Source organism: Chrysemys picta, chromosome 14 (genome assembly GCF_011386835.1).
Source record: "Chrysemys picta bellii isolate R12L10 chromosome 14, ASM1138683v2, whole genome shotgun sequence".
In the NCBI taxonomy this organism is placed as follows: Eukaryota; Metazoa; Chordata; order Testudines; family Emydidae; genus Chrysemys; species Chrysemys picta.
The window spans coordinates 18,082,581-18,098,372 of NC_088804.1; the positions used below are offsets into that span (position 1 = coordinate 18,082,581).

Consider the following 15,792-nt stretch of genomic DNA (forward strand, 5'->3'; position numbering starts at 1 on the left):
ATTGACCCTAAAACCAAATAATCCTTCATGGAGTTGATACAACAGAGTAATCACTACTGCATATAAACATACATTTGAAGGCACAGTTAAAGAGTTTACAAATGTCCATTGGCCTGCTAAAGCATAATGGTTCAGAAAGCACTATTAAAGTCTACCATTAAATCCATATTTATGGACTTCTGTTGTAGCCTATGGTACCTATATATGGGGCCTGATAATACTTGAGTCAAGTACTGTGACAGACACACTGCAAGACTGTCCACTCAGCTCTCCCGCTTCATTTCCTGCTCTTTCCAGACATCAGCCTCCTTTGGGGAGATTCTCACTCATGGCAAATTCTAAATACCATATGACGGTTTTGTAACATGCACAAACGGAGACCAGATAAGGAAACACACAAGCTTCACTTGTGACCAAAGTCACATCGGAAGGTTAAAGGCAGAAAAATCCTGTTCCAGCTGACCTCCTACAATATGGTCTTCACATTTAAAAAAAAAAAAAAGTCAAAGGTATCAGCCCACATAATGACTTGCAACATTTAAAGAAGCAAAGCCAGGGAAAAAACAACCACCCTGAACAACTAAAATCATGTTCCCTATGTCTAAGGGGAGATTTTCCCCCCCATAAATTTTGTATTAAGATTTCACTACTAAGTAGAATGATTTTGAAGGCAAAGTCTCACCAGAGGAAATTGAAGCAATAAACCTGGGGATCTATGGCTTTATAGTATACATGCTGCTACCTTTAACTGTTGTATAGCTGCAATAGCTGAAGTCTGCAGTCAACATATCACTGTGCTGGACAGCATTCATAGTGGAAATCCATTCTGATTGTCTAGTAGATAATTTCTAATTTTCATTATTCAGAAAAGGATGGACAGAACGGGAAGGGTCAGTATAATTAGATTAAAAGTAATTTTTCTTTTCTTAAAAACTGTTCTGCTTATGTTATCAGAGCTTAGGAGGAGTTTCCTATAGGCTTCATAATGACTTTTTGGCTTCATAAAACTGTCAGTTTTCTGGTCAGAGATAACAAGTAATCAACTCCAGCCGTACCCAGCAATGCCAGGATGCGTCATTAGTTCTTATTGTTCACTTCACCCTCTCTACTTGATTTGAAAACACTTTCACTAGGCACACCCAGCTATAGAGTTCTTTAAAAAATTACTTGACCACCACTTTGTAATCAGGATCCTAATCAGCACCTATCAAAACACTAAGAATTATTAAAGAAATAATTTACTTTTAAGGTACATTCATGACAAGTAATACATTTTCATTTGTGTAATTTAAATTAAAAGCATAAGGCCAAGATCTTACAAAGACTTCGGCACATGCTTAATTTTACACACTGTGTGAAGTAGTCCCAGTGAAGTCAATGTGACTATGCTGAACTTTAAGCAGTGTATGCACATAAGTCTTTGCAGGATCAGGGACAGACAGAGTTAACAAAAAGTGTTATCCTATAATCCAATATAACTGGTTTGGGGAAGAAGTAACCTAAAACTAATGGAAAAAATTGTAATGATATAATATTTAAAGAACAAATATATACTGATTACCACTTCTAAATGTAAGTGCATCAAACAGGAAATACATACCTGTTCCCATGCATAGAATGAAGGGGTATCTGCCATTCCAAAAACTGACACATATCCTATGGTCAGGAAGCAGATCCAAATCAAAATCCCAAATAATTTCAGCCATCTCCGAAATAAGGATTCAATGCACACAAGCAAGTACATGACTGCAAATATTACAAGAGCAGTACATACTGTAATAATGAAAGCAAGATGAGGACGTGTTTCCGTCTAAAAGCAGAACAAAAGTGTTACATTAGTACTGAACTTTCCTTTTAATAAGCGCAAAACCTAATGGTGTGTCTAATGTCACCCATGCAGCTATGATGTCACCATATTACATTAGAGATAAAAAGCTATTCCTACTGCAATGACTATGCAGATGTACTTTCTGTCATGTTATATGTGGGTCCATGCATGTTTTCAGAATCCCAGGTACAGGACATTCCCTATTAAAACTAAAAGAAAAAACACCCCAACTTATTTCTGCAATTTTGCCTACTAATATTGGGGAATGCCATCCATTACACTAACATTTTTTATTAATATCTAATACTTGCAGAGCATAGTTTTTCTATTAAATTATGTTAAAAGTAAAGAAAATAGTTATGTCATTATTACTGTTCTTTGTAAGAACAGCAAGGGCGGGAGAGTGTGATTAGCAAAATTCAGGATCAACTTCCTTCTAGAAGTACTACAAATCATGGGTACACGGTCTAGGTCCTCGGTTCTGAAAACCTGATTCAACCTGCACTTGAAGAGAGTAAAAAAGTGACAGGGAGGATTTACCAGCCCTTTCATCACCATCTTTACAACCAGCTCCTTTTCCCTTTTACCACCTGTGAATTTGACTCTTTGGTTCTATTTAAGAAAAGCAGACACTCCTTCCAAACCCTATGTCTATTTCCTTAATTAGCCAACAAATGATTCTGGTAGCCTGTTCACATATAGATTTTGGCACAATATATTTTTCCTAACCCCCACAAGCAGTAATTCCCTAAACCTGGATCTGTCACATAGCAAAGTGATCCCACTCCCGGCTAACTTAACAATTTTACTGTTTCCATCCCAAAGGAGTTTCCATAATAGTTTTTTCCAAACTATTAAACTCTAAAAACTGCCGCCTACAAAATCAATCACAAGAATTCATAACCAAGGAACCCATATGTTATTTCACCTTTTAGTTTGCTGTACTTTTAAAAACATTCATATTCTTGAATCTGATGTTAGAATTTACACACACACAAAATGCTGGTAACTCCCATGGACACAACTACCACTAACCTGAAGTAAGGGTTACACTATTCTAGCCCAATGAAACTTTTGCCCAGTGAGTTTCGTGAGCTTTGATACAAGTTCTTTCTTTCCTCACACAATGACAGTACAAACGGAGAACCCTGGTTATACTCACATGCATGACAAAGAATAGTATAATTAGCGTAATACAGAAAGTAATTGCAATGAAGAGCAGCAGGAGAAGAAGCGGGTGCTGCTGGCTCGTGTAGCGATACTTCTCATAAAGTGGATCTGTTATCTTGCAGTCTTCATTTTCATTAAAGAAGTATTTTCCCTTAGCTGGCATTTTATTCCAGTTTGGCTTTGACTTCTCTCTCAGTTCCCAGTGATGACAACAAAGCAAAGATAGATCTATCCTTCTTTGAAGAGCACTTCTGTCTTCTAAGGTAGCCCTTGGTTCTGACTTGCTTGACCACACTGAGTGACTCACATTCTGCACTTGCGCTTCTCCTCATGAGCATAAAGTTCAGATCTCAGTATAAATGAAAGGGAAGAGCCCTCCTCTGCAGAGCCACATCCTACTCTTCAACAGCTCCATGCAAGTTTTTTCTAGATTGATTGATTGATACTTGTGCTGCTGCTGTCGAGGTTTTATTTTGCTACAATCACTTTAACTCCGTTCCACAAGCTGTCAGCAATTCCCTTCGAGTGCTATTTCAAGGGATAAACTCTGTGGAGAGAAAGCATGATTAAAAACAAGGCTTCAGTTAAGTGGATGCATTTTTGTCTGAGAAAAGTATATTCTTTAACCTCACTGTAAATAACCTTTAACAAGGGGACAAAGAAGTATTCCTTGGCCCTGAGAATTAGGCATAACAGTACTTTCTGTTTAACATAACATATAAACTCTAAAGCAGTGGTTCTCAAACGGTGATCCATGGAGCACTTGCTAAAGCTGGACATATTATGCTGGCTCACCTTTTTCTAGCCATTGAAACACTTAAAAGAGCTAAAAAATATATTAAATACTTTTCTAATGTTACATTCCCAGATGAGCAATTGCTGTAGTTGCCACAGGCACATTATGCAGTTGCGAATGGTAGGGGGAGATGGTCAAAGCAATCAAAAATGGCAAGAGGGGTGACCAACGCTATGTAAAAGTTTGCTACCACCCTCCCCCACCTCTAATAAAAGCTTAATTCCAGCCTAATCTTGAAACTGACTGTACATATAGACATGCAGAATCCTTCTGAGATTGAAACAGGCAGAATAAATTGAGCAGTGCAGTGGAATACTACTCATGCATATTTAATATTTTGATAGGCTAACAGATTTGACTTTGATATTCAGTTACAGAAGGATTTTAACTATATAACAGAATCATGTATTGGTCATACTAAAAATGAGAAACATCATATATTCATGTTTAAAAACTGGCTGTTTAAAGCCAAAACAATGTCTGAATTCTCCTCTGTACCCCAAATTATTATTCCCCACCCAAAGCTAACAAAACAGGTCCTTCCAAGGATCAGATTACTAATTTTCCAAAAACACTTTCATGATTTCTTTGCAGAGAGTTGCCCTATTTTACAAGTCTGCATAACATGTACTTAAAGATGTGGGCATAAATCACGGTACCGTCACTTAAATAGCAGAAAGAGCACAAATAAGTAAAACACACAATCTCTTTGGGCTGGATTTTGCCACCCTTACAATAAGTGATATCTTACTCCTCTAGCAGTCCCAGTGAAATAGATTTAACAGCTCATGGAGGAAGCAACTACATATAACTGTGGTGGTTATTTGAAATCAGTACTTTAAAATATTCCTAATCAGTGCTAAGAACTGATTTCAGTTCTTGCTAATTAAAGGATCCAATCCTGCATTCCTACTCAGGCAAAATTCCCTGGAACCTTAAATATGTAATAGTTTGCTCAGACTGAAGAAGCTTTGTTTCTTCTTGTTAAAAGCAACAGACCATACTAGATTATCAGTTTTTAAGAAGAACTCCCCTGAATCAATTGAAATTTCTGCCTAAAACTGACAGTACAATATGGCCCAACACATACAGACAATTTCATTTTTATTCACAATATCTTGTTGGCATTCCATTGATTTTGCAACATAATAAAAAAAACCCTAATTTAAATTTTCTTTAAATTAAATTTACCTCCTTAAAAATATGAAACAAAAAATAAAATAGGAAAATAAAGTACAGACTGTCAAAACCAAAACCTACTACATTAATATTTAAAGCACTGATTTGTTTAAAAACAGAAACCAAAAAACTATAGCTCCTAGTTCTTTCAAATCTAATTTATACTATTTCTATGGCAACAGCCATGTTAAGGTAACAATGAACATTAAGGGATAAGTTACACTGTTAACTAGTAATGACTGATGATTTTCAAATAGCAGCTTGAATATAGTTCATTCAATGACAGGGGAGACTTTTTTTAAAAGAGCCAGTGAAGTGTGAAAAACAGGATTTCAAAAAATGTTTTATTAGGACTTGATAAAATAATTACAGCTTCCTTACTGTTAGATTACCATCACCATGGAGTTCTAATCTTGGCTTTTCTCCCAAAAGGTATAGCCTGATACAAGAAAACTTGCCGAAAAGCCAATTTAAATCAGTTACTCTCAAGTGACAAACTGTTTAACCACATGCAGACACAGTGGACACATGGCAACTGGAGATGGTGCTGGGGCTTTTTTTTTTTTTTTTTAAACCATACCAAATGATTTAGACGACACCAATATAAGCAAATTCTAGAACATTACCCATTGGAAAATTAACAAGTGAATTTTCCAGACATTAGCCTCAGGTGAAAGCAGAAGGCCCAATCCTGCAATTGTAGCAAGTATGAAACTCCCATTGACAAACACGTTGAGCGCTTGCCCACAAAGTTCTGTAAAACTGCATTACTTACAAAACAAGAGGACAAGGTAGAAGAACAGAATATATTGGATTGTGAATTGTTGCTGAATAATAAAATAAATGATTCCTATCAAACGTCATAAAACAACAACAACGTTTATACACACACTTTGCAAACGAAAGGAAGTCATTTTTAGGAAAAAACAAATTACATTTATTAACTGTAATTGTCAAAACCTGGTTTACCATAAGGGACAAGTTTTAAAAAGCCTCCTACACTTTACCTGTGAAATTAGTAACCTCACAGATATCCATTTGCATATACACGTTGGTCCTTTGCAAGTTCTGTGGATGTAGTTTAGAAGGCATCTTTCAAAATCAAACTGAAGGGGGGCAGGGAAGAGATATTTTATATATGCCCATGATGCCACATTTCAATTTCTCATAGTAGTAATATAAATCTGTAAATGCATGTCTACTTTTTGTTGAGCTACCAAATAAATGATAGCACAACTACTTTTGAGACTAAAACGATATGGGTAATTCAGCACTGAGTCTTGTGCCTTGCCCCTTCCCTCCTTTGGTATTGTCAAAGAATGACAATTTATCAGGCCAAATATTTTGAAATATGGTAACAGATTTTTCTCAACACAAGAGAGTAGATACAAGTACATTTGTGATTCACACAATTGTTAGAAGAGATGCAATATACATTTACTCCAATATGCCTTCTCCAACAATAGCTTATACCAGGGGTCGGCAACATTCGGCACGCAGCTCGCCAGGGTAAGCACCCTAGTGGGCCGGGCCAGTTTATTTACCTGCTGACGTGGCAGGTTTGGCCGATCGCTGCCCCCACTCGCCACGGTTTGCCGTCCCGGGCCAATGGGGGCGGCGGGAAGCGGCGCGGGCCGAGAGATGTGCTGGCCGTGGCTTCCCGCCGCCCCCATTGGCCCGGGACGGCGAACCGCGGCAAGTGGGGGCCGCGATCAGCTGAACCTGCCGCGTCAGCAGGTAAATAAACTGGCCCTACCTGCTAGGGTGCTTACCCTGCCGAGCCGCGTGCCAAACGTTGCCGACCCCTGGTTATACTGTATTTCTCAGTGGAAAGTGACAATTCCTATAATGGAGCTGACAGAAATTTCCCACACAATGTGTTCTGAACTGCTAGTGATCAGTTTATGATCTGAAGCTTGAGTACAGATAGCCCTGGTTGTTTTTAATGCCTGCTAGCATACTGCAGATACTATTTACATTCATGTGCATCTAAACCCCACCCCACCCCCCTTTTTAAAAAAAAAATCTGCTAGGTTACATGCTTTGATAAAATGCGCTCTGAACAGCGAATGTGACAGAGATTGTACACACTGTGAAAAGTTCTATCACTTTTACATTTTTTTCTCTCTTCTAATGTTAAGCAGCTAATGTCAACTTTTCTACAAACAGAGATCTGTTAAAATTTCCAGTATAAGTCTGATAATTCAGGACACTACAGTTGGCGTGGAATGAACAATATTATTAATACACACTCACTACAAGTACATGCGATAAATGAGTTTTACTGAACAGCCAGATTGTGGAATTGGGGCTGTAAAGTACTATCAAAATAAGCAGTTTTACCGTACAATAATTACAGTAATTACTGCAGTGTCTGAGGAAATACAACACAAACACTGCTGTAATGACCCATACATAATCCTTTATAGGTACCACTCTAGTCAGAGTGGTTTGTATTTCACACTAAATTATGAGGGAGGTTTCTCCCATTCACAGATGTGGAATTTGTGCAGATAATTACAGTGAACACTAAGATTCTATTCAACAAAAATAAAAGTCATGAGTTGTTGATCTAGCATTATTCATCCCAATTTCAGCCCTGACACTAGGAAATTACCTACATATCATGTCATGGCTACTTACAATAATCCCTCTTAAAGCCCATAAAAAAATCCACCTGGATGCTCTACATTTTCAAAGTTCTGGTTATGTTTCTTTGCTGTGCAATTCATCAGTCTTCCTATATTTTCAGTTTATGATTCTTTTCTCGAACTTACTGAGCCAGGAAATAACATGGACAACAGCTTTTCCCACTCAATGGGACTTCAGCATAAGCTTGAAGTTAAGCACATGCTTAAGTGCTTTGCTGATCAAAGGCCTAATTGCCACCTTTGTGCAGCCTCCTGTCACATACACGCGCACACACACACACACACACAATTATCTAGTAAATTATACTTATAGATTCATAGACTTTAAAGGCCAGAAGGGACCATCAGATCATCTAGTCTGACCTCCTGTATATCACAGGGCTTTAAATCTCACCCCGTTACCACTCTATTGAGCCCAATAACTAGTGTTTGGCTAAAGTATAACTTCTAGAAAGGCATCCAGTCTTTATTTGAAGGCACCCAGGTCAACTATCCAACACTTCCCTGAGTAGTTTGTTCCAATGGTTCATCACCCTTCACTGGTAAAAATCTGCCTTATGAATTTCCCTGGCTTCAGCTTCCAGCTATGTTTCAGAGTAGCAGCCGTGTTAGTCTGTATCCGCAAAAAGAACAGGAGTACTTGTGGCACCTTAGAGACTAACAGATTTATTAGAGCATAAGCTTTCGTGGACTACAGCCCACTTCTTCGGATGCATAGTCATTCTTGTTCTGTCTTTCTCCACTAGATTAAAGAGCCATTTACTACCGGGAATTTTCTCCCTGTGAAAGTACTTATACACACTGTTATCGAGTCAACTAAACTGCTTGAACTCTTTAAACCCCTCACTGTAAGGCATTTTCTCCAGTTCTTGAATCATTTTGTGGCTCTTTTCTTTATCCTCTCCAATTTTTCAATCCCCTTTTTAAGAACACGCAGTATTCCTTTATTGGTCTCACCAATGGCACTACACCCTGGTTTATACATCCAAAGATGTTTGTGTATTAGCCCTTTTGCCACAGCATCAATTTGAGAGCTCGTGTTACAAACTTTCATTTTTCCAGCCGTGGTTCCTGCAGGACTTGAACCTAGGACCTGTGTCACAGTAAAATATTCACATATAACCAACCTCTCAACAGCACCCCTGGCTGTTTGACTGGTAATCAAACCCAAGCTCCACTGCAGTTGAAGTGCCAAATCCTGACCACCAGACCATCGAGGAGAAGCCATGTTGCAGTGGGTGTCCCATAACTCCATTACAAGAGCAGCAGCGGATAGAAAAGCTGTATTTAAATGGGTTAGACAGGAGCAGGAATAATTTGTTACTAACCTCTAGGTTAATACATATCTATAAAAAGCAGAGTAGGGAGGGTTAGGAGTCACACCACAAAACAGTGCAAGAGAGTCTTTACAGTACCAGTGAAGGCAACTTGGCCAAGACCTGTGTGTGCTCTGTAGTCAACTGTATACACCAGTTAGTGTACTGACTATTTAGCCAAGTAAAGAAACTAGACCACTGAGATTATAGCACATAACGGTTGCCCAGATAGTGAAAGGAAAAGAAAGACTCCCTTTACAAAAAGACAAGATGCTTTCCAGTCCAGAAAAGAAGAGTAAAGCTTGCTACATCCATAGAACCTGCTCCCATTTAAGTTAGTGGGGGAAGGATTGGGCCCAGAGTCTACAATGGGAACGAATACGAGTAGCATCAGACTAAATCTTTGATGGAAATCAGTTGGCTTCAACTAGCGCCATACTAGAGAGACAATGTAGATGAGGTTATATCTTTTATTGGACCAACTTCTGATGGTGCGAGAGACAAGTTTTCGAGTCACACAGAGCTCTTCCTCAAGTCTGGGAAAGGTACTCTGGGCGTCACAGTTAACATGCAAAATAGCACAGATTGTTTAGCATAAGTAGGCAGCACATAGTTTAAGGGCTCTGTGCGGCTCAAAAGCTTCTCTCTCTCACCAACAGAAGTTTGTCCAATAAAAGATATCACCCACCTTGTCTCTCTAATATCCTGGGATTGACACAGCAACAAGTACACTGAATAGAGCCACAGTAAACATATACAGGAGGAACCTTGTGTGTGTAGTTCCCCTGATATTTTTAAGGTTCCATTTGTAGGATGCTCACCTAAATTCTTAAAAGGAAACTCTCTTCCTCTCTTTTCATATTTTAAAACATCAGTCTTTGTAATCTGTAAATCTCACTCAGTATGAAGGTTTGATTATTCCTGACCGGCATACATTTTCACTCACAGGGCAGGTCTACACTACCACTTACGTCAATGTAAATTATGTCGCTCAGGGTGTGAAAAGCCACCCCTTCTCTTCTCCCCCCGCCCCCCAAGCAAGGCAAGTTGCAGTGACCTAAGCACTGTTGACACCAGCGCTATGTCAGTGGGAGACGCTTTCCCGCCAACATCACTTCCACCTCTTGCGGAGGTGGAGTAATTATGCCGCTCTCCCATCAGCATAGAGGGTCTTCACCAGACACACAATAGCTGCGCCCACTGTAACACTTCTAGCGTAGACTGCCCATACAGTCAGAATAACCAACACAAACTCTGTAGTGTTTCCATGTTACAAAGACAGAGGGGTGTGTTGCAACAAATGGAAAGGTAAAACTATAATCAGGCTGCTGGGTACAGATTGAATCCCACTTGTTCTCAGATTTATTAAAACCATCTATAGTGCTTCATGTCACCACATAATTTTTCTAAGACTGGGCCTGGACTCACCAGTCACAGAATGGACTGCCTACACTGCAGAATGCCTCGTAGAGCATGAATAGAAAAAGTTATGGACAGACCAACAGAAATGTGAAATTGAGGACAATACTCAGCAAGTCATTTTCTGAAATGAAGACAGGCCTCTTTACTCATCTTAAATGAGCTGCAAGAAATATATGAAAATGTGAGCCACTTCACAGGGAAAATTGACATGGGACACATACCACGCAGATCAATTCGTTTATCAATGCAAAAGCAGAAAGTTTGGCTGAGACAAGAGGAGAGTCAATTTATAGTGTGATAATATGATTCAGGAGCTTGACTGAGGTGCTTCCAAAGCAGCAAGAACTCTTACTCCTTGTCTCTCTTCAGCCTGGCGAAAATCAGAGGTGAACAAAATGCTCAGTATATAACCAATTAACAGCTAACAATTTATTACTGAACGATACTTGTACTGCACGTAGCAGCCACCTCTCATAATACTGCTGAGCTACTGAACAGAGTGCTTTTTCCCTCCTGAAGCCTTATTTTCCAAGACAATCTAATATTTCATTAAGTGGATCAGTACAGTGTTTCAGATAGATTCAGATGTGTGCTGAGCTGATCATCAATTTGTGCACCAAATTTCGCACACCAAACATTCTTCCCAGCTAGCGGTGACTAACCTCGAAAGGACTCATGTGGTTCTTGACCCTCTCTGCCCCCTTATTCATTCTAGCAAGAAAACATTTAGGGTGGGTTTCAGCCACCTCCAACGGTGAACTGCCCTGTTTTGCGTGTATATAATATGGTCGGCATAAATGAAGCAGACTACACAAAGTGGATGAAACCCTGGCCTTACTGAAATCAAAGAAATTAGGATTCCATTTGTAGGATGCTCACCTAAGTTCTTAAAAGGAAACTCTTTTCATATTTTAAAACATCAGTCTTTGTAATCTGTAATCCAGGGGTAGGGAACCTATGGCACGTGTGCCGAAGGCGGCATGTGAGCTGATTTTCAGTGGCACTCACACTGCCTGGGTCCTGGCCACCAGTCCAGGGGGGCTCTGCATTTTAATTTAATTTTCAATGAAGCTTCTTAAACATTTTAAAAACCTTATTTACTTTACATACAACAATAGTTTAGTTATATATTATAGACTTATAGAAAGAGACCTTCTAAAAACGTTAAAATGTATTACTGGCACGCGAAACCTTAAATCAGAGTGAATAAACGAAGACTCGGCACACCACTTCTGAAAGGTTGCCGACCCCTGCTGTAATCTTTGTATCTCACTCAGTATGGAGGTTGGATTATTCCTGAGTGGCATACAGCCATCCTGAGCTCTCTCTAGTTTCCTCTGACCCCCGAATTATTACTTCCCTCACACAACATCAAGGGTGAACTCCCTGGGATTTGAGGTTTTTCAAGGAGCCTCTCGAGCTATTGTTTTGAGACTAACAAAGATGAATTCACATTTTGTGCAAGCCAATATTCTAAAACAATAACTGAATAGGTTCAATCCATGTCCATCCACCAATTTCCCCTTTGTCCTTTTCTACTCCCTAGATGCCTGCCTGACCTCAAAAGGGCTTGGGCTCCCCACCTTATCAGACATATCTGAGGTTAGGAGCAGTGGCTGGTGGTCTACTCTCACCAGCCTCCCATTATCTTCTTGGGGCAGGCAAGCTACCCACTTCTCGTTTGGGAGTGAGTGGGAGGCCCACCATCCCCCCCCCCCCACACACACACACACACACACACAAATCCAGCAGCAGAAGGCCCATTGAAAACCTTCTTCCCAGTCTCCCTGCACTGTCACTTTAAGCACTATATACATACATACTCCACAGGGCACTGAGCTAAGGGAAAACTCCAGAATCTCTGCCTTCACATAGTGTCCAGAAAAGGGATAGCAGGAATGGAAGGAGTAGTTAAGGTGCTGTCACATCAGGAGATGGGCGGCTCCCTACCCCAGAAGAGCCTACCCTTGGATTGTGGCAGCAATAAGGATCCTCACAAGCAACTCTCAAAACAAAACATGCAAAACAGACAACGCGGTTTGGTGGGGTGGAAAATCAGAGTAAGAAGAGGCAAGAGCAGAATGCTCTTAGGGACAGGGACCCTGACTTCCTTCCTTGTGTCTGTAGAGCACGTGGCATTTTCCAAGTGCTACCTCCAACTCCATAATAAACGATAGTGAAGAGACCTGGTGGTCAGGGGCACCATCACATTACCTCTCCTCTCTTGGCGATGAAGCACAGTGTGCCGGTGGGTCAAGAATCCCATCCACCCCTTCTCAGAGGAGCTGGGCATGAGGGGGTATTTCTTCTCTCCCTCCATGAGGCAGTTCTCTCCACAGACAAGGGGAGGGTTAAGAGCTCCCTACCTGAGCTATACACACAGGACAGGTACTGGCCAAACTAACTCCCTTCAGAGTGGCAGACTGAAAAGGCTTCCGTTTTGTTCTTTGTTTTGAAGTCATTGAACGGTTTGTGTGCATACTCACAGTAACTGCCTGGGTAATCACACATGTACTTCTGTGCACACATTGTTTCATCTTGGCCTGGGCCTTTACCTGCTGAGAATTTGTTCTCACTCACCCAAAGCCATTCTATTTGTGTTCTAAAAGCTAATCTGTGAAATCTCATCTTTGAAAGATGAAAACAAATCCAGATAACAAGAACCAAAGTAAAGCAGGATTCACTGCCCTATCTTTTTCAATAGCTACAAGACAAAAGAAAGCAGAACCAGTTTGTCCATTTTTAGCTGCCATAGTTTCAAAAGGGAGACAGTATGGTTTTAAATTTCCATTCCTCCTTTCTTTTGTTTTGTCCAAATGTAATGACTACAATGTTTCTGAAAAGTCTTTAGTAATTTCTATTTATTTCCTTAATAAAGGTTATCATCTACTATAATTACTCACAAGCAGATGTTAAAGCAAAAGAAATTCAGGAACCCATACAGGCAGTAATAAAATTACTTGAAAAGGAACAGCAATACACCTCTACCCCGATATAACGCGACCCGATAACACAAATTCTGATATAACGCAGTAAAGCAGTGCTCGGGGGGAGGGGGGGCTGCGCACTCCAGCGGATCAAAGCAAGTTTGATATAACGCGTTTTCACCTATAACGCGGTAAGATTTTTTGGCTCCCGAGGACAGCGTTATATCGAGGTAGAGGTGTACATGAACTGTGAACCTCAGGAAAAAGTAACCATCTACAAGCTATTAAAACCCACAACTGAATCAGTTTATGAAAATTTATTTTTGCAATACAGAATTTGTTTTAGTAGCAGCTCACCACAGAATGCGACAATTGTGTTAAAAAGACTTCACATCAGGATGTGCTCCTTCTTTTAGAGTTAGCATTTGCACCCCATCCTGCAGTTACCTCAACCCTTAGTAATCATATCCAAAATTGCATAGTGAGGAATACCTATTTTGTATTTAGTGGCTTACCTGCTATCAGGAGTGCAGACAAGAAGCTTTGTTAAAAAAAAGTTAACCTGCTTCATACACTGCTTCAGAATGGTTAGCTACATGACACTTCACGATCACATATGAAACAAACCTAATTACTCATTAGAGAAGGCAATCCTAGGGAACTCAGTATTTATTTCTATTTACCTTCCATTTTCCTACACATTAAGAGCATATTCATCTCCTCATACCACCTTTTAAAATAAATACCTTACAAAAGTCCAAGTACTAAAAAATATTTGTGTGTCTTATAATTAAACTTAATATTTCACAAGTAGGCAGAAGTGTAGACAAAACACGTGTAGTTGAGACCACCATTGCCTGTGAGCTAAAGGACAGGATGAAACATCATGTGACACTTTCCAGATTCTTAGGAAATGTGTTTAAATTTTAAGAACCATGACTGTGAGACTACTAAACGCTTTACAAGTAAACATTCAAACTTAATATAACTTGGTTTTGTAGATATTCACAGCTGTAATTCTAACAAATTGTTTAGCTCAAGACCCTTTTCACCATATACCTCTTAAAACTGGAAGTATTCAAATTATATCTAGTGTTAATTGAAAATTGCTCCTTTAGCAACTAGCAGAAACAGATGACTACAAGCTGTAGAAATAAAATTAAAAATAGCTAAGAAAAAAAAATACTGTACTCTGTCCTATGAAGTTTTTGTAAGCATTTACACAGCAAATCTAAAGCATTCATGAGTTTGTAGTACTCAAATAGATAAAAGATATTGGTTTTTATTCACTTCCTTACCCTGTTAGGTGCTATTAACATCTACTGCTTTACATACCAGAGGTTCAATGAGGAGTGAAATGATTTTTTTGTATATATATACACACAGCAGTTTATACAAAATGTTGTGATCATTCCAGATGACAGCAGCTATATAAATATATATTATGGTCATTAACCCAAAAATGGTCCGTTTCTCTATTGCATACAAACTTTACTTCCTATTTTTTGTATTTACCATCATAGGCTTTAAATAAACTGATAATTATGAATAAGGGACAAAAATATAATATGGAGGTTCCTCGGTGGAAGTCGATATAAATTATTTTCAGACAGGCTAAAGGAAAGTGATTTCTAAAAAGCAACCACAATATGGGCTTTTCACCCCTGAGCAATGTAGTTATACCAACTTAAGTTACTAGTGTAGACCAAGCTAATAAGGCCCACTGGTCTGACTCAATTTTTACACAGTGATCTTGGGAAATGTTACATCCAATGCCCCACAAGGATTTTCCAGGACATCACAAATCCAAGTTTGTGTGTTCTAGTGTTCCCCTCCCCACACCCACAAAGGGGAAGGGGAGAAGGGACTATGCGTCTGTACTGGACCTAAACTTGATAGTCTTCTTAGGGTGAGCAGTGGGGGCGGTAAGGGGGCAAAAACAGTGCCTTTATGTGGCGAATATTTTCCAATGAGAGAAGAAAAATTGGGGGGGTTTTGCAGCTCCCTTTAGGGACATTTTAGTTAAGGAAGGCAGAATTCAATTTCAACAGGAATCTGCCGCCAACGGCCTCAGTGGCAATTCCCTCATTACTACCATGTTGGAAAGCTTCTTAAGTAATATAGAGGGGAACCATGGCATGGCTGCATTACAGACAAAGCTGGTGATGTGCTTGGGGTGGGAGGTGAGCCAAACAGTCATGGCAAAATTTCTAAAGTACAAGCAGGATAGAATAGTAGTTAGAGGATGGGTCAGGAAACTACCAAGAAAACCTGTAATCTACAACTAGTTCATAAACCGAACTGGAATGGATTACTGTAATAACCCATGTAATCCAAAGCAAACTGTTGGGCATAAACTTCACAATTCAAATGATAAGTCTGTTCAGCCTTATAATTAATTTCAGTTTTTATCCCAGCAGAAAAATACCCCTTTCATAATACTGATTTTGATAAGAAGCAAACTCTAGGGTGCCATGAAACTTCACACCAAAGGGGAAATTCA

At 39.5% G+C, this 15,792-nt stretch overlaps 1 protein-coding gene across 1 annotated transcript in view; it reads right to left on the reverse strand.

The window, feature by feature from the left end:
* ADCY7 (adenylate cyclase 7) overlaps positions 1 to 15,792 on the reverse strand; it is a 117,232-nt gene that overhangs the window by 57,878 nt on the left and 43,562 nt on the right. The window contains exons 2-3 of the mRNA XM_008166957.4: positions 2,991 to 3,545; positions 1,601 to 1,810 (exon numbers count right to left, since the gene is read on the reverse strand). Coding sequence (XP_008165179.3) covers positions 1,601 to 1,810; positions 2,991 to 3,161 — 381 coding nt within the window. The 5' untranslated portion in view covers positions 3,162 to 3,545. The remainder of the gene's footprint in view (positions 1 to 1,600; positions 1,811 to 2,990; positions 3,546 to 15,792) is intronic.